Source organism: Podarcis cretensis (genome assembly GCF_951804945.1).
Source record: "Podarcis cretensis genome assembly, chromosome: 3".
Lineage (NCBI taxonomy): Eukaryota > Metazoa > Chordata > Lepidosauria > Squamata > Lacertidae > Podarcis > Podarcis cretensis.
The window spans coordinates 29,860,925-29,880,013 of NC_137172.1; the positions used below are offsets into that span (position 1 = coordinate 29,860,925).

The 19,089-nt window shown below is 43.3% G+C and overlaps 1 protein-coding gene across 1 annotated transcript in view; it reads left to right on the top strand.

Moving 5' to 3' along the window:
• RRP15 (ribosomal RNA processing 15 homolog) overlaps nt 1–16,134 on the top strand; it is a 28,797-nt gene extending 12,663 nt beyond the window's left edge. The window contains exon 5 of the mRNA XM_079969004.1: nt 15,506–16,134. Coding sequence (XP_079825130.1) covers nt 15,506–15,667 — 162 coding nt within the window. The 3' untranslated portion in view covers nt 15,668–16,134. The remainder of the gene's footprint in view (nt 1–15,505) is intronic.
• The last annotated feature ends 2,955 nt before the right edge of the window (nt 16,135–19,089 follow it).

Genomic DNA, 19,089 nt, shown 5'->3' on the forward strand with positions numbered 1-19,089 from the left:
CTAAGGTTTTCCCTAAGCAAAGTCCTTACCTCGTTCACATTTTTGTTTTGCCCTCCTTGGGGTCTGGATAGCATTGAATGGGCTTGGTGGGGCAATGGAGCTTAGAAGAACACAGCCATTGACACCAAATGCCCCACTGGAAGTCCCCACTTCACATTTTCAATAGAGTCCTGGGTATCTTCTTTTGGAGCATCTTAAGGAGAGATGAACATATTCAGTACTGCTAACTTTCTAAGACAGATTTCCCCTTTTTGGTCCTTCGGTGTTCAGTCTTGGACAGATTATTTTTTTCTGGGAAATGGTATTGAAATTTGAGTTAGAAACTATGTCAGCACTTGCAGGAAACCTTGGCTCTCTCATCTTGGTTGAAAAGGAAAAATGAGATCTTAGGCAGCGTTGTTCTTGCTCCAAGCTACCATCTCTGCTTTCAAGTGGTCCACTTTATGGTGCTGCCTATCCCCTGTTGTCCTTCTCCGCACATCTTTGCAACATGCATTGGCTGAGTTCAGGCATACTGCCAAGCTATAGTTAAGAAGCCAAACGATGGTTCTTATCTGAATTGTTTCCTATTTGCTCATCATCCAGCTTCAAAAGTTCACTCCCATCTCTATCTGCAGTAGCCTCATGAGCTGGAGCAGCTTATCAGTGGTCTGTCAATTCAAACATAAAAGTATACCACAGTTTATCCTAGCTTCAAGCCATGCTTTGAGTTCGATAGCTCCAAATGGGAGTAGGCTCATATTCAGACATTATGGATCTATAGTTTCAAATAAGCAAATCATGGGTTTGTGTTGCGTATCAACCCAGCCTATGTCAACCACTCTGGCTATGGATACTTGACTGATGGGCCATTGATCTGAACCAGAAGGACTGTTTACATTCTGTATATTAAGACTGTTGAAAACTTGAAATGACAGGTTGGAGGTTAGAAATTCTGTCTTTCCTATGTTTCATCTGGTACTTACCATTGTGGTGGTACCTCTGGATGCGAATGGGATCCGTTCTGGAGCCCCGTTCGCATCCTGAAGCGAACACAACCTGCATCTGCGTGGGTTGCGATTTGCCGCTTCTGCAGAGCGCAACCCAAAAATGCTCAACCTGAGGCAGCTTCAACCCGAGGTATGACTGTATCTGTGGTGGGCTTGTGAATGACTTGGTTCTGGGGCTAACCTCAGACCTCAGAATGACATTTGTTCACACTGGTTTGAATCGGGGACAGACTTTATCTGCAGTGTTTTAGTTTTCATTCAAAGTTCTGCCGAGATACCTGTGTTCCAGCCTAGCTGCAAGGTTACTGCCGATACAATAATTCCTTCCGAGAGGAATCTGCTTTTAAAAAGTCGTTCAAGGGCAAAGATGTTGGATCAGTCAGATTCGAAAGGGAGCAGGACTTGGGGTTTCGGAATCTAGAATTTCAGAAGCTGCATGTTTATAATGCATATTTGCGTTCATGCTTGAACTTTGTGCTCGCTAGTGGGTGGAATACTTCTCTTGGCCCCATTCCATTGGAGTTAACTAAGCGCTTTCCTGTGCCAGCAAGAAATACTTTAATCAGTTGGGAGACAACAGTTTGTCATGCGTTCTTTGTTTAGTGTGCTTTCGGGAAGCATGCCGAAACACTCCGTGGCATGAAGAACCCTCTGAGTTTCACGCAAGTGTACGATTAAAGTATTTTAAAAATTCATTGGGTAATAAGAGTAACTTAGACTGTCGCCAAGTGTTCCATTTCTCCTTAAATTTGTCCAGCTTGCTTGATTTCAAAGGCTGTAAAAATTAGAATAATAAGATTGATGTTGTAATAGAAGCTCTCCAGCGCTGCTGTTTGTAATCTGTTGGTACACAGAAACTTAAAACTGACTTACAGGGCGTGTTGCATAGCTAGCACTGTGGTCAGAGTTGGTGCTTTGGTTGCTGACAGAGCAGGTCTTGTCACTAAAAATCATTGAGGTTGGGTGGGAAGGCAGATCAGGAGCTATGTGGAAGTAAGGAGGGGGTAATATGCAAGCGTGGCCTAGCCAAGGAGAACGAAACCCATGCCATTATGGTATATTGGGGGGGATGGGGACTGGGCAGGCTCCCATTTGGGAGGGTCTTCACTCTCCTTTTGCCTGGAGTACTTGCAGAATGAGAAGAGAACAAGCTCCTCTTCCCTTGTGAAGTCTTGTGTGTGTGTCTCTGTGTGTATGTGTGTGTTCAGTTTTACTGTGGGTTAAATGGAGACTGTGCACAACTCGGCAGCACATTCAGGTGTGCTGTGCACGGTGTCTAGCCAATATGCACAGTTGCCAGGCAGAGACTCCTGTGGTTTGACTAGGCCCCGTACATATTTTACCCGTGGAACTGATGAACAAAATGGGTGCTGGAGGACATCTTGCTTCTGTACGGCTGAAATGTCCTGGTTGTCTTTTTGCGTGGTAAAAAGTACGATGTGGGGTGTTTGGTTCTCTCCCCACCCCCACCCCCCGCCTGGTAGGTATTTCAGAAAATCAGTTTTGGATGGGAGAAGCTTTTGTCAGCTTTCCAAACCTAACATCTGATACCTTCCCCTCAACCCCTTAGTTGAAATAATGTTATAAAGCTGGTGGGGAGATGTGCAAAATCCTGGATTTTTAGATCATATGCATTTGCGGCAAAATCTGTCTTTATAGTAATGCCTTGGTATTTGTGGCTATTCTCTCCTCTTCTCCCCCCCTCCCCATTTTCACGTCCTGCAACTTTTTGAACTCTAAATCTCTTCCTACTATTCAACTAAACCAACTCTTGGGGGGCGGAGGGGTTGCCATGTGGCTCTCAGTCAAGGCTGGCTTTGGTTTTGCTTTTGTTCCCCACCCTTCACCTTTTAAAGAAATAAATGGGAATTGGCATGTTCAGCATCAGGTAGGAACTTGACCTCAGAACACAAATATTTGTGGATGGAGGTATTTTGGGGACATGCATATTAAGCGTTCCTTCCTTATGGATTTCTGCAGCCTTTATGTGACAGTTAGGTTGTTAATGCATCTAAACTCTTGAGTGAAACTGCAAAAGATGGAATTTGCATGAATATCTCCAGGGTAATCAGTCTGCAATGGAGAAGTACTGTTTCAATGTATTAATTTTTTTTGGGGGGGGGAGGTGGGTTATGAAGCTCGATTGTGGCCATAGATCAGAGAGAGGTGGGGAACACAAAGTTTCCTCCAGCTCCGTGCAATGAGTAGATGTCAGAACTGTGCACATTTTTGTGCCGTGCATTGCCAAAAGTGTGCACCACCACTTTGTGTCTTTTTGTTGGTGTGGGAATGCCTGCAAATGCATGGTTATTAGGTTTCTAAACTGCTTTGCGCATCTCTCTCTCTCTCTTTTAACCTGGCAAGTCCAGCTTTGGAAAACAAGTCTTAATTGAACTTGAAATGTTTTGATTGAACTTGAAGAATGAATGCTCTGGTAGGCCAAATTGTAAGTGTCGATATTCAAGGCCACAGGGAAGGAATCTTATCAGTTCCTACACTATGGTAGCTTAAGGTCAGCCACAGATCATTCAGAAGCCCTCGTCATGAAGAAAGTATTTATTTTGCCTCTCTGCTATGACACTGCCTACTCAGCAGCACACACCGTAGCCTGAACAGTCGTGTGGGCAGCAGATGTGCTGCTGAACAAACCTTGAAACAGAGAGCAAGACCTCTCCAGTGCCTGCGATTCCATATAGCTCTCCTAAGTAACTGCATGCTGCAGGTTAGAACTACTTTGCTTGTGCTCAAGCATACACCATATCTCACCATGTTCTCAAAGTAGCACATGTGATCCTTAGTGAATAGAGCATGCTGTAACACAGAATTCTTCAACCCTGGGCCCTAGACGTTGTTAGCTTCGAACTCCTATGATCCACGACTAGCTTTGCCCAGCTTTCAAGGATGATGGGAGTTGTCCCACACCATCTGGGGACCCAGGGTTGAAGAGAGCGGCACAAGCAGGGTCTGAAGTAGTTGAACACCAGCCTTGCCACCTAAGTGCCTTGTTTTTTCTTTAATAGAGGAATTTAATGCCGTGGAGGGTACATTCCTAGGAAGGGTTTGTGGTACATCTTCCTCGCTACATTGTGAGCTGGATCTTTTTGATCTTTTTGAAGCTTTTGGAGTTCTACAACTGCAAAACAACAACAACAACAACAATAATAATTTTTTAAAATAATAAATTTTATTTATACCCTGCCCTCCCCAGCCAAGACCGAGCTCAGGGCGGCTAACACCAGGTATACAATTGATTAAAATATAACTTAAAAACAAGATTAAAATGCAGCCTCATTTCAGTAGAAACTCAAATCCAAGACTTTTTGGGGATGAAAATGTCAAATCTTCAGCAAGGCCAACTATCCAGACTGGTCCTATGTGGGCCAGAAAAAAGCCAGGGAAGTCCCCAAATAGGAGTTCCATCACAGAAGGAGAAAGGAAAAAGGAAAGATGGAAGGCAGATCTTTACATGAAGCGGTTCAAAGTTTGGGAAGTGTGGGAAGTTTCCCTGCCTAAAATTGTATGCAGCTAGAAAGCCAGCGTTTTGTGTTTGGGGGGGGGGGCGGGCGGAGAGACCACAGTTTGATTTCCTTCCCCATCCCTGCTTACAATCTGATACCATCTTTATCGTGCCACCTAATTTTGCTGCCTGTGCAGATCCTGTGCATGCTCGTTCACGTTCACCAGCAGAGAAGGGTTTTCCTATCGCCTGTCTCCTCTACAGCTCCAGTGAGGTTTCACGGTCTGGTGTTTGAAAACTTGTTCATGCTTCTTTAAAAACTGTAGCCCTCTCTGCAGATTTTCTGTGCTCAGATGGGAGTAATTATTTTTTTGAACAGGATCCAAGGACTTTGCCTTTCATATCATTAACGGTTTATCAAAGTATTTCTTAATCCTCGCTGAACCTGCTGACTTTTGTAATATATATTTTTTTCTCTCCAAGGTACATAATGCTTGTTTCTGGGCAGGATCTTGTGGTCTCTGCCCCCTTCCCATCTTCCTTATCTGGAAAGCCTGCTTGGGGAAGGCAGCGGGGTTTGTTTGTGCCGTGCTATTTAGAGTGTGGTAGCAGTGAGAGGTGGCAGGCTTGGAACATTTGTATTCCCAGCGTTGAGTTGAGTTATTCTGAGCATGGCCTCTCACAGAGACATAATGGGGACTTAAGTCCATTGAGTCTACTCTATCTTTATTGGATATCCCCCAGTACTTGAAGAGTTTTATCTCTACTACTCCAGTGCCCACTGTAGGGCCAGCCAGGAATACCAACCCTGCCTTGGACCCCTTTGCACAGGGAGTACTAAGATACAATCTTCTGGGAGATAGAGGATGAGCACAGCATGGTTTTGGAGGGAGATAATGCAAGAACTTGGCAGTGGAGAAAGAAGAGGGGCAGGCTGTGCTGTAGCATTGATTTCTACACTTCCCCTCTTCTACTGAGGCTAGATGCAAGATTCAGAGAGCGTCTCCCTCCCTACTGGTCAGGATCTTCCTCCCTTGTTCATCATAATTCATCCCCTCTGCAATTTGGAAAAGTTTGTGTTTTTGCTCCCCTTGCTCCTGCAGTTGTGTTGTACGTCAGTATCTGCATATCTGCACTCTGTAGTCAGGCTGCGTCCAAGTCCGCACTAAGGAGACAATTGGGCAGTTACAAAGCTCCTCTGTGCTTTTAAAAGTTTGTTTTGCGAAGTGTAGCTGAACCTCATATATCCTAACAATTGTGCAAAAGTGGAGGTGCCTCTGCTGGGTGTCTCTGCTAGAAGCACTGTAGCTGCTTGTCTGCATACCAGAATCTCCCTCTGCTATTATAATATATGAGCTAGGGAGATGTTTGGAACTTGTTAAGTAGCCTGAAGAACAGGACTGCATTGTAGAAACTTGCAAGAGAAAAAAGCGTATTAAATCATAGTGGTGATAAATCAACAATTACATGATCTGTTTTGTGCATGTGTTCATATGTAATGCATGACCTTAAATTAACAACCAGTACTATCCATTGTGTTGAAATATCTTGCAAGGGGAACTCGGGTTGTTACCTTATTTCCCCCGGTATTACTGCCAGAATGGTTTTTTTGTTTAAATATAGCAATGGTATATAAAACAACTTGGAACAACCTGTGATACACACCTTTTGATCTAGTACATGCATCATGCACAGACATCCAAAATCTCTAATTCAATTAGGACTGCTTTATTGAACTTTAGAAGCATGATATTCACATATATTTTATTTGAGTTTTAACTTGACAGTATTATATTAACAGCTTCCGTTATTCCTGTGGTCATGATTGTCTTGAATGCTAATTCACCTGCGCTATCTCTCATTTAGGCTCCCCTAACCCTAAGCTGGGACGGGGGTGGCGCTGTGGGTTAAACCACAGAGCCTAGGACTTGCTGATCAGAAGGTCGGCGGTTTGAATCCCTGCGACGGGGTGAGCTCCCGTTGCTTGGTCCCTGCTCCTGCCAACCTAGCAGTTCAAAAGCACGTCAAAGTGCAAGTAGATAAATAGGTACCGCTCCGGTGGAAAGGTAAACGGCGTTTCCGTGTGCTGTTCTGGTTTGCCGGAAGCGGCTTAGTCATGCTGGCCACATGACCCGGAAGCTGTACGCCGGCTCCCTCGGCCAGTAAAGCGAGATGAGCACCGCAACCCCAGAGTCGGCCACGACTGGACCTAATGGTCAGGGGTCCCTTTACCTTTACCTTTAACCCTAAGCTGTCTTTTACATTGAAGCTGAAAATGGCACCATTCAGATCTTTATTGAGTCATGTTGTTGTGGACAACTGTAACGATAGTAAATTCTGAAATATAAACTTCCCAAGCTTTCGTTAGGTATCATTTTAATTCCAAATTGACTTCTAGCTTTGGGCTCCGTTGTATAGATAGACAACGTGCCTTTTCCTTGCAGAACGTTGCCTCCAAATTTCTTCAGGGTCATGGAAATGTGTTCAGCAATGTGGAGTGAAAGGCCTTGGTAGTGAAGGTGTGACTTTGCCCCCCTACTTCTTAAGAAGGTGGTCAAGAAAAGGCCTTTTCTGGCAAACCAGTCAGAAGAAGATGGGAAGGAAGGAAGATGTCTTTCTCTTCCCCTGCTCCTTAGCTTGTAGTGCATCGAGCTGTGTGTGTCCTCGTTTATGAGACTTTGCACCCACCATCCTCTTGCTTTTCAGTAGCCAGCCTGCTGCTATCAGAGCCTCACATTAACCATCAGTAAGCAATGCACCTTGGGAAGCAGTTTTGATTTGTGTGTGTGTGTGTGTGTGTGTGTGTGTGTGTGTGTGTTTGTGTGTCTTATTGAGCTTGCATCTTAGTAACAACCTGGAAGGATCATAGAGGCTTTGGAATTAATTGGCCAAGCGCAGTCCAAGCCCTTTTATATGGTCCATATCACACTTTAGGAATTGGTACAGAATGGCCAGGATTTGGCAGGCTCTTCTCCAGGGAGGCCAAGGGCTAAGCTAGCATAAAAATGGATTCTTTCCGATAGACGGTCTGATCTTTCCAGGTCGGGATTAAGATGTTCAACAAAGCATTACGCCTTCGTTAACCCTACCTGGCTCATGAACAGAGAATTTAGACCCTAGTACTGCCAGTCTCTCAACTGGCTCTGCACATATTCCCTTAATAAGGAGTGCATTCTTAAAAGTAGGGGGAATTCTACAGAGAATCTTGGTCTATTGAAAACATCTCATGTTTAGTGATGCAGATTTAAGTTAATAAGTATTTTTTTCCTTTATGGAACAATGAAGCTTTTCTGCCCCAGTACTAATTGTATATATTTTTGAACATGGAATCCCAGGGGTGGAACAGCGCTGAACACTGGTGGGTCACATGGAAATTATCTGGCAATGTTGCAAATCTCATATAGCCATGGGACTGAAAAGGATAATTAGGACGCTGCTTCTAAGGCCCCTCCAGGTTAATTTGCAGATGCAGTTTGCCACTTGTCTGCTCATTGAGTTGTAGTTTGAAAGCCATTGTAGCTGCTGCTGCTTAACTGTATTTTCTTTGACGTGACTTTATGCATGCTCATTTCTATAATTCTACTGCCATTTTGTTGTTCAAAGTAAAGTTCTGTAGGCTGGAAAGCAGTCTAGTTTTATCCCTGTTTACTCAGAAGCAAATCCCGTCAATCTGTTAGTGCCCTAGAATTCAGCAGCTTGTACTGGGGCAGTGGAGGCTGCTTCTGTAGGGCCAGTGGGGCACTGTCCCACCAGACACATTCTGCCCTCAATTTCTACCTGCCTGCCTCCTTGCAACCAGGTCAAGGGGTTGGCACTGCCCATCAGCATCCTGCTCCTTGGGCTTAGTATTAATTTTGTAGAGGAGGAAGCAGGGAAAACCAGGGCATGAAACACTACTGGACTGAAGGTTGGAAAACATGAGTTATTTGCCCATTTTTTATGTATGTGCTGAATATCTGACCTGATTAAATGAGCCGCCACTGACATGTACCAGTGCATAAACCAAGGGTGATGGTGTTGGGTTGCTGCTGAATCCTGAACACCAAAAATGGAAGAGTCAGCAGCTGGAGAGGAATAGTATTGGAAGCAACTGAATCTTAATTGGGAATACTCATCTGTCAGTTGGATTGTGCAGTTTCTGCCCACATACATTTAAAGCAGCATGGTGTGAAAGTGGCCATTGCCTCCATGTCAAAGAACTGCTATAGAAACTGTGCACATTCCAGCTGATAAGGAGTGAATGTGGCCAGGGAAGAACTCTGTCATAAGCAAGGTAGGTGGGATGAAACTGGGAGTAAGTAAGGTTGCATCCAAAGGCCTGATGTTAATTGTGGCGTCCACCACCTGTATCATGCTTTAGCTTGCCCTGCCAGATCAGACGAAAGACCTGTCCATCAAAGCATCCTGTTTCCTACAGTGGGAGACTAGATATTTTGGGAAAGCACCCCAGGCGGGCGATGAGCACGATATCCCTGACTTGCTACAATTCCCTAGTGACTGGCATTCAGAGGCAGGCTTCCTCTGATCCTAGAAGTGCTGTATGGCCCATTGATGCCCTCCGTGCATGTTTCTGATTAAGTGCTGGGCTTAAGCTTGCAGGAGCTTCATCCTTGGTCAGTGTCAACCTGAAGCATGCGTTTATTCGCCTGGTTTGAAACAGAACCCAAGTGAGGCTGTTAAATATTGGGTGTACATGGAGACAGGTTGCCTTCCTTGGGTGGTCCCCCAGCAAGGACTCAGAACGCCAACCTGTAATTCCACAGCTCTGTGGCTAATTAAAGCAGGACAAACACAACACTTCTGTGTGCTGGAGATGATGTTATCCAGAATAGAATGGAGACCAGGTGCTGTAAACAATTCTCTGCGATGTTTGCTTACTGGGAATGCTTTCCAGCAGCTGTAGCAGAGCCTCCTGATTAAGAGCTGCTGATGGGACTGTGGCTGTTCAATTGTGTACATCATTTTTCACATTTGTGTTTTGAAGCCAGTATAACTTGCTGCTTGGGTTTTGTTCCAAGACAGCAGTGGCCAATTCCATCACCCACCCACCAATTGAAATTGCATTCTGCAGAGAGGACTGGAGTTTATTTTCAGTATGGCTCTCAACTGACTGAAGCCTTTTTTAAAATGATTTATCACTTGCCTTTGCTTAAATCTAAATGCATTTTGCCTATTTCCAAAGCTGTAATGCCCCTTTGAGGCCCTAGAGGGATTTTTGTTTCTTCATCGTATAAATTCTAAATGACCTGATAAACCAAAGTTGCCACATGAAAGAAATAGTTGTCTTTAATATTCCTCCTCATTTTGGGGACCTGGGATATACAGTAATTATTATAGTAATGCACCAAAGTCAAAATGGCTTAAGAATGAAGCAAGTTCAAGGCCTACCAGCCAGCATTAGGGAACGCTTAAATGCTGTATTGCCATTGATTCCCACTGCCTGCTGTTTGCTTCAGTTACCTATTTTTACTGAGGAGGGGGGTGGGTGAGGGAGGTCAAGTTTGTTCCTGATGTGCAATGTACATGGTAGCTACAAATGTAGATGGGAAGGAAAAGCCATCGTAAGATTTCCTTTAAATCTCTTTTTGCTATGGAGAGCTGCTAAGTCGATACAGCTGGGAAAGCAATGCCCTTTTCAGTCTCAGCCCACTGATTCATAGGGAGCTTAAATGTTCAAGCTTGCAGCGGTTGTATTTAGCCATTCTTAGTATATAGCATTCTCTCAATGTCCCAGCTGATGTCTTTGCCTATCAAAAACTTGATTTGTTTTTACATCCAAAGACTGCTCATGCAATCAAGAATTAAAGCGGGGAAAAATGGGTAGAAGCTCACTTGTGCTGTGGTTTGGCAAACTCAGTGACAAGAGAATTCCTAGGTAAATTCCCAGCTTCAAAGTTTGGCCACAATCCTGTGCAGGGCCAAATGAAGATTTTACATACCTAACTAGACAAGTCACAAGCCCACCCCCCAAAGAATTTTTTTTGGGATGAAGGTTTGAATGCTTTCCAATGATTGGCATTCAGCCCCCCTGTAAAAATTGCAGTGCCCCCACTGGGGCTGGTTTTATTGCCTCCAAAGGGTTGTCTTGTCTCTATTTTTATTTTACTAATTGAGCTTGGACTGCCAATATGTTTCTACTAAATGGAGATTAGTTTGCCCTGGTAAATGAGTCCTCAGAGTAATGAGCAAAAAGCTGCTGCAAAACATGTTTATTTGTAAGTCCTTTTGATTTCAGTACAAGAGCTTAAGTTTGCCGTTTCTAAGAAGTATTTCTCACATACACGTTGGACTGGTTGGGAAGCAACAATAAACAATGGTTTGTTATGAGCACCAGTCTTGGGATTTCAGCCCTCCATTGTGCTCTGTGTGTATGAGGAGAGGAGAGGTAAAGCTTCTGCTTCTGGTGTAGAAGAAACTGCAGTTTGTTCCACCAGAAGCAGGCCTTTGCTGCAAGGATAATGTTAGGAAATAAGACAAGACTATCCAGTCCCCATTGAAATTTTGCATGCTTTGATGCCTAGTAAATGACAACTTGTTGAAAACATGAACAGAGATGAGACACTGCACCTAAGCACCAAATGAAATTTACAATTTTTTCGCTTTGCACCAATGAAGCAAACGTAGAAGACCAGTCATCTTTTCTGGGTGGGTGGGTAAGGAATTTTGCACACTATTCCTTCAGCCGTATGATGGTATCGTTCTTATTACAAAAATGCAAAAAGAAGTGCCTATGTAGGTGTGGGGTTTTGTGAATATACACCTCTCTGCACTGCTGTGCCAAGATACGGATTGTTTTGGCTTCTCAGGAATGTGCCATTTTGGAAGGCAAGGAATGTAGGCCTTGGCTTAATAAGGTAGAATTAAAGCTGTGTCATGTTGCAGGTGCCAGGAATAAGTTTGTTAGAGGAAGTTGGATTCTGGCATTAGATAATACGTTTTTGCAGAGGGAGTCGATGTGAGCTAATTGCTAATCATGTAGACAAGGACCTTATTGTGTTCTTTGGACTCTTTCTCTTCTCTTTTAGGAGAACTGGGTCAGAATCGATTCACATGTTGGCCCATGGGGTGAAGTCAATGAGCACATCAGATGTGCTGATTTGTGTTTGTGGGCTTTGAGTTTTAAAAATATGTTAGGTGGCCCAAGGTGCTTCTCTGTCAGTGGGTGTCCTCCCACAAGACAAGTTTTCCATATGGCTGTCACTTCCATGTAGAAAATCACATATACTCTTCATATACACAGTGATGTATGAAAAGTGCATATGTCTATTTTGCTATGTAGATGTGGTGCAGAAACTCAGGACTCCTCACTGTACATATAGCAGATCAGTGTTAGAAATTCAGATATATAAGCTAGATGCCAAATAGCTCCTTAAACCAAGGTTACAGTCACCAAAATAGAATGTCTAGTTGCCATTTGGGGGCAAGACAGCTCTAAAGCCTTGTTTTTCAAATGTTTTACTGACTGTGATTGATTATCAGTTAAACGTCTGGCTACTTCAGATGACAACCCTTGAGAACTAAAAGAAGAAAAGTCACTTTATCCAGGGACAGTCCACATACCTATTGGCCTATTCCTACCCCCTTCTTCTTAATGGTGATACAGACAATTCATAGTATAAGGATATTCTTCACAACTGTGAGCAGGGGCTAGGGTTAGTGAAGACAAGATACAACAATTAACTATAATGTTGTTCACTGCTCCTGCTCAGGCTACACAGAAAAAGGCATTTTGGTTTCTGAAATTCATTCTGATTGTGCAGATAAAAATATAACTGGTAGAATTCTACAGGATGTGGTATTAGTGTGTGAAAACAGTCCAGATCCAATGGTTCCCAGGAAGATTTCATGCATACATGTGTGCACCCATCAAACACTAGACGCATGAGATCTGTGCTGGTTTCCACCCTGCAGGAAAGAAAGGAAGTGATCTTAATGGTGATGGGGCTTGGTTAGGAGGGAGTGTTACAGCTTGACAATGGTTCTTGGTAATAGCAAGAACTCTCTTGGTGGGTCTGTGTAAGCCTCAAAGCTTACCAAACCAATCCATAGAATTAATTACAATGGAACCTAACAATAATTGTAAAAAAATGCTATTTAATAGTGGGATGTGAGGGGCAGTGGGAAGGAAGAATGCAGATGGGTCTGGTTTTTTGCAAGATTACATCCTTCTGGAGTAGTCATGTATATGAGGTATTTCATTAGTACTTACCTTTAAGTTAAAAAAAAATATTTAGGCTGCAGTCCCACTATACCTGCATACCAGGGAACTCAACAGGACCTGGGAATTTCTGATTAGATGTGGTTAGAATTATGCTGCTAGTTTGATGTTGAACACGGCTGAGCTGTATTTAATGGGACTGAAAACGAATCATAACTGTGGATCTCTCTGTAAATTTTCTTTGGTAAATGTTTATTAAAAAGAAAGCGCTAAATGCCTTGTTGATGCAATAGCACTGCAGTCCTATATGTTTCTATCCAGAAGTAAGCTCCATTGAATTCAGTGGGATTTATCCCCACGTAATTGTATATAGGAATGCAAACTAAATTTGTTAAGCCACAGGACACGTTTAGCTTTTGCTGCAAAGGCTATGTTTTGGTATGCTACTGCTTGAATTGTAGCCACCACAAAGTGGTGCTGTTGCACTGTAGAAAATGTCTTTTTTGCTTCTTCATTCTCAAATAACGGACAACTAGTGAAGTTCTAAAACCTTAGTAAAAACCAAAGTTCTGTCTTTTTTATACCTTCTCAAAGTAGCCTTATACCACCTGCTTCCAGGCATAAAAACAAATTCAGAGTAAAATTACCAGTGTATTGCTATCCAGATATGAACTTGTTGAACAACAACAACATGGCAGCTTTCTGCTATGATGATATGACAATTAAGTCATACTCTGAATAGACCCACTGAAATCAGTGGGTCTCCTTTGAGTGTGACTATCATCAGATATTGCCCCATATGACTGGCTGACACCAAGGAGGCTTTTGGGTAACTAACCAGATACGCTAAATGTTAACTTTGGGGTGAGTTGTTTGTTTGAGGGCTTTATGAAACCCATGTTTTGTGTTGGTGCAATGTGCCAGGTAATGTCTTAATGAAGCTGTATCTTGAGAGTAATTAAAGAGAGGCAGCTTAGATTGCCACATAGAAGCTTTTTTAAAAAGACACTGTTCCCTGGGTTAACTATAGATTAATCCATTTGGGGGGGGGGAGGTCAAAGTGCACCATGCCATGCTTGTAGCCTGTCTGAAAATAGCCAGCACTCTTGCTACTTAAGCACCCAACGCTGTGTCCTTGCATGCACCTTGTTTGCAGAAATAAAATGAAGCCGGTCCTCAGTTCACATGTATTTTGAAATCTCTTGGAATGACACGGAGTTGGGAGTTGCACGCATGATCCAAAAGCTTTTTAACTTGATCCACCAAGAGAGATTTGGGAGTATGGGGGAGATGTTGTTGTGCATTCCTGTACACTCTGCAGCTCTCTGTGCTTTCCTGTAGATCCCAGATGTAGTTTTTGCGTTCATCTGCTATTCCTTGAGTGCTGAGAGATTAAGTGATGTATGTCATGCATGAGCCAGCCCTCGGATTACTATTAAAACGCTGCATTTCTTACAGATGTCAAAATAAGCTCTCTAACATGTTTGATAATGGAGTATGCTGTAAACTATTTACTGAAGAAGTCTCCGGTTAAACATCTTCAGTTTTTAGAGGTGGGAATCACCCTTCTTTGGGGATTCACGGAGCTTATGTGATTGCCATACAGTGCCAAGCACTCGGAGATGAGGGCTGAGTTTCTAGAGACATTTCATGTAGACTTTAGGCCTGCTTTTGGTCACCTCGAGGGACCAAAACCACCAGGAGTTTGCGTGCAATTCTTCTCGGTCGCTTTAAATGCAATTGACCATGGTATCCTATGGCTTGGAATTTGAGGCACCATTTTCAAGTGCTTTTGTTCGGCGGCCTCTTCCAAAGGAGGTGCTGGCAAACTGTTCTTCTACTTGGTTGCGTTCATCGTTCATGTTTTGGTGTCTTCCTGGTGGTGGTTCACCCTGTTCTTGACAGGGTTGTGCTCCCCCCAAAAGGGGCGGGCTGCCTGGGGGATGTTCCAGCATTGTCAGTGAGGCCACATGTTGCCTCTGTAGGCCAGGTTGCCTTTCACCAGCTTAGGTTGGCGGGCATGCCAGGTACAGGTCTGCTTTGGGTAGATATAGCCCAACTTCAGTCTTCTATGTTCTTCTGATAACCTATGTTTCAGTAACCTGCTGGTTGGACTACTGTAATACATGGGGCTGCCTGGGCCAGGCAACATGATCGGTTTGTAGCAGTGCTTTGTCAGCTCTGCAGGCTCCCAGTCTGGGTTTAGTTGACTTCAGGACTGTGAAGGACTCCCTGCTAAGATCTTCAGTAGAGGCAAGTCTTCTCTTGAGTACCGCCACTCTATGGGGTGTCATGGGTAGCTACTGGAGAAAAACCCCTTTTGATGCTTCTTTGACTTACTGATTTTCTTGCTTTTAAGATGCCTTGTCTTACGTACATTTATTTCTTTTTTCAATTGGATCTTGGGCCTTTCTTTTGTAAGCTCTAGCCATGTGAGTAGGTGTCAGATGTGAGCTATGCAAGGTGGGGTTTGAGTGAAGATATTAATAATAGCAATTTATTTGCCACCCATCTGATTGAGTTGCCCCAGCCACTCTGGACAGCTTGCAACAGATTAGAAAACCACAGTAAAACATCAAACATTAAAAACTTCCCTATACAGGGCTGGCTTCAGATGTCTTCTAAAGTCAGATAGTTGTTTAGTTCCATGACATCTGAGAGGAAGGCGTTCCACAGCCGTAGGTGAGAGACTACTGTGATACTAAGAAGGCCCTCTGCGTGGGGGTACTTTCATTACTTTTTAAAGGTTTCCATTACTTTTTAAAGCAAGATCCCTGTAGGGATCAGGTAGCATATCTATAATTCTAAATATAGTCTGTCTTGGATGCTTCCAGTTAAGGAAACTTAATTTGCTTCTGCTTGATATTACCATTCACACTCGTCTCCTTTCCCAACTCTCAGGATGAATCTAGATCGGAAGATGGACCGGCCTGGAGTATATTGCGAGACGACTTCATGATGGGAGCTTCCATGAAAGACTGGGATAAACAGAGTGATGGGGAAAACGCTGCTGGAGAAGACAGTGGAATCAAGGAGGAGAGTGAAAGTGACTCAGACCAATGAAATCCAAAGTGATTCAAAAACTAGTGGGGTTTTTTTTGGGGGGGGTGGTTAATATAAAGATTCTTGGTTCAAGCAAGGATGCCTTTTTCTTACAGACAGTCTCTTTGAAGGTTGAGGGGAAACTCGTTTTAACAAAGCATCGTCCAACAATCCTGAAATCTGCAGTATTTCCTCTCTAAAGATGTCTAATTTATACATATTTCCAAAACAAAGCTGTACAGTCAAAACAGCAGCACCTGCCCAGTCGGAAAAAGAGAGGGTTTTTTGCCAAGGTCTCTATGAGTTTAAATATTAACATGATGCTTGCATTTCCACCTCTCTGTTTGTAACTTGGCTAGGTGTTTATCAGTTCATAAAATAAAACAGTGAAATATCCTTACCATGTAAAATTATTTGCTTCTATAGAGACTTAACTTTTCTTGGCTTCGAAAGGCTTTGTAGGTAATAAAGCAACCATTAATGTGTGATTTTGGTCTCTGAGCGTTGATATAACTGGAGACGACCATGAAAACTTAATTTTAAAAGGAGGAGGAAAAGCCAGGAAATGTAGCCATACTGTGTCCTCTCCTTTTTCCATATGTGTGTTTGTGTGTGGAGGGGGCAATGGCTTTGAATTCTCTTTAATATATTAAGTTTGCACTCTGAAAGTTAATTGAAATTTGAGATGCCAGGGCTGGGATCCAAAGGACTGTGTAACTAATTCCACACACCCAGGGAGACTTTGGGATTTCTATGCTACGTGATGCATCCCTTTAGAAGCCGAGCGGAGTTTCAAAAACAATTTGTTGCGAAACGACTGTTTTTGTGTTTCTTTTCAAAAGCTTTGTTGGGTAAATAGCAAACAAAATAAAACAAGAGCAACAACAGTGTGTTAAACTGCAAATAAAATTAGGCAGATCCTTCAGCAGATACAGCAAGAAATAAAAGCCGCCATAATCTGTAGTGGTTGGGTTTTTTAAAATACAAATAAAAGCCATCTAGGCATGCGGAAGCTGTTGGGCCTAGCTAAATCTTTTGAGTCCTCAGAATTTTCTCATTTCTGGAATGAAAATGATCCCAATGGATTGGGGCAATGATAACAACAGAAAAACCGAAGGGAGGAAGGTGACAGAACTTGGCATTCTTGTGCCTGTCCCATCTCCCGTCTGAGATCCTAACCCAATAGCAACATGACGCCTGGAGAACACACTCTTCGCTGAGGCTTCCCCAGCCCTCTTCTGCAGGGCCATGGAATTGGAGTGAATTGCTCCCGCTCCCTTTTCTGGCCAGAAATTGACTGGGTGCGTCTTGGTCTTGGTGCCTGACCACTGCTTGATGGGTCTATCCACTGAGTGGAAAGATCCCTCTAATTCAAGGAACTCTCTAAGAGTTGAAGGGCAGTAGGATGAGCAAGATTAACCTCCCTCCACTGCAGAGTCTTTGTCTTGGTTCAAGTAGAGCAGGGCTGTCGCAACAGGTCAGTTGTGATCTACTGGTTGATCGAGGGGTGCCCCTGGTCGATCTTTGGACCCCCAAAAAAGAAGCTCAACAATTCCGGTCCATACAATGGGTAGATCACTGCCAGTGTTTTCGACATTCCTTTAGTAGAGGAAAGCAGCTGGCCACTTTCAGCCCTTCAGGTGTCCATCCCAAACTATTCAGTGATTCCCACCTCCCCCCCCCCCCACTGGTGGCAGATGTGATGACACTCAGGGCTTTTTTCTTTTCCAGGGGGTACTCTTTTTCGTCATTGTTAAAATGTGTGGCGCTTACTGTAACAGCTTCATGGTGAGTGCCAGCACCTATTTTTCTAGAAGAAAAGCACCGGTGACACTTTACCTCAAGGTGCTTGTACAGGGAGTTATTTTGAGTGACGATTGCGGTTCACCTCAGAGGTAAGCTGCAACAGCCACTCAAAACAACTCTACAACCAGAGAGCAGTTACCAGTTGTTAAAATGTAAGATAAGACTTGTGTGTCTCCTGAGTTTGGCTACCTGCGTCAACGCAGCTTTATGATAGACCAATACAGTTAAAGATTGCAATAGGTTCTTTCTTGGCACCCGTCTGTCTCTGGAGACAATGAAGGAGTGTGCCTTTGGAGGTGAGGTCAAGCCATTGGGCGGTGGCAGCTCCTGCTGTAGAGACTGCTTTGTTGCAACTGGGGCAGGTGAAGGTGTCCAGTTGTGCTGCTGCAGATGTACCAGGGCCCATCTATTGTACCAGTTAAGGATTAAAAGCAACAGTTATTTTGGATTTAAATCTAGAGCCTGTGACCCCCATGTGCACAGGCTTCAAAACCCACTTGCAGATCACAAGGTAATGAAGTAGATGGATGGGAATGCCTGTTATAATAATAGGCCTTCATGCTTGATGGCTGGGAGATTTGGATGGACAAATTTTCTACAATTTTCCTACTGTAACCTATTTGAAACTAGATTCTGTTTCTAGGTGTGCTTTTTTTAATATGAGCTTGAAAACAGCCTCCTGCATCTTTAATCATTTAGTGCCAATATGGCGCTACTGATTTAAACCGCAAGAAACTTGCTCTCAATAAACAAGCCTGCTTTTGAATTCAGTAGAAAGGCACCAATTATACCTAGTGAAATCCTTGTTTGATGTTCCTAATGCATGGAGAGGTGAGGTTAATCTTCCTCTTTAGTAGGGCACCGAAGGAAAATTACATTTGAGCATCTGGATGGGATGGTAAATTGCCAGGTATTGCAGTATACGTCTCCTGTAGCAGCAGATGCAAGCGCTCTTTAATTCGTGATATATATTTTTTAACGAAGGGCTTAGGGCAGGTTACAACTGTTCTTACAAGCAAAACGATTAAACGGAAACAGCTGAAATATAAAACATCAGAGTAAAACCCCAGACAATGTCAATACCAGAATTCCAAATACCAGCTTCAGCTTTTGACCAACCCTAGGGCAACCCAGATTCCATTTTGTAGCACTTCTTCAAGGGACGATTTCTGTGTGAATGTTCAAAAGATGGAAGGGGGGGGACACACATCAAAAACACCCTTGCTTTGTCGGCTTGATGCATGGATGGTGTGGTCAAAGCAAGGTGGGGAAAGTAATTACGAGTTTGAGTATAAGCAGTCACTCACATATACATGCAGTGCATTGAAATTATATTTTGTGAAATTTCTAGAATAGAGAGAGCCACTTTGTGTGGACCTTTCCACCTAAGCCTCCATGATCCATCCAGGATTACCCTACTAATTTTAGTGAACTGTGCTACTTTTATGGTTTTGCTCTGACCTATAAGTTTGGAGCCTGTTATTACAATTTCCCCCCGATACTGTTTTTTCAGGGGATTGGACTAGATGACACTTGGGTGCCTTCCAACTCTTAAGATTCCTTTTTCTTTTTTTGAAATAATTTTTATTGGTCTTACAAAATAAATCACACAATTAACATAATTACATTTTTAAAAA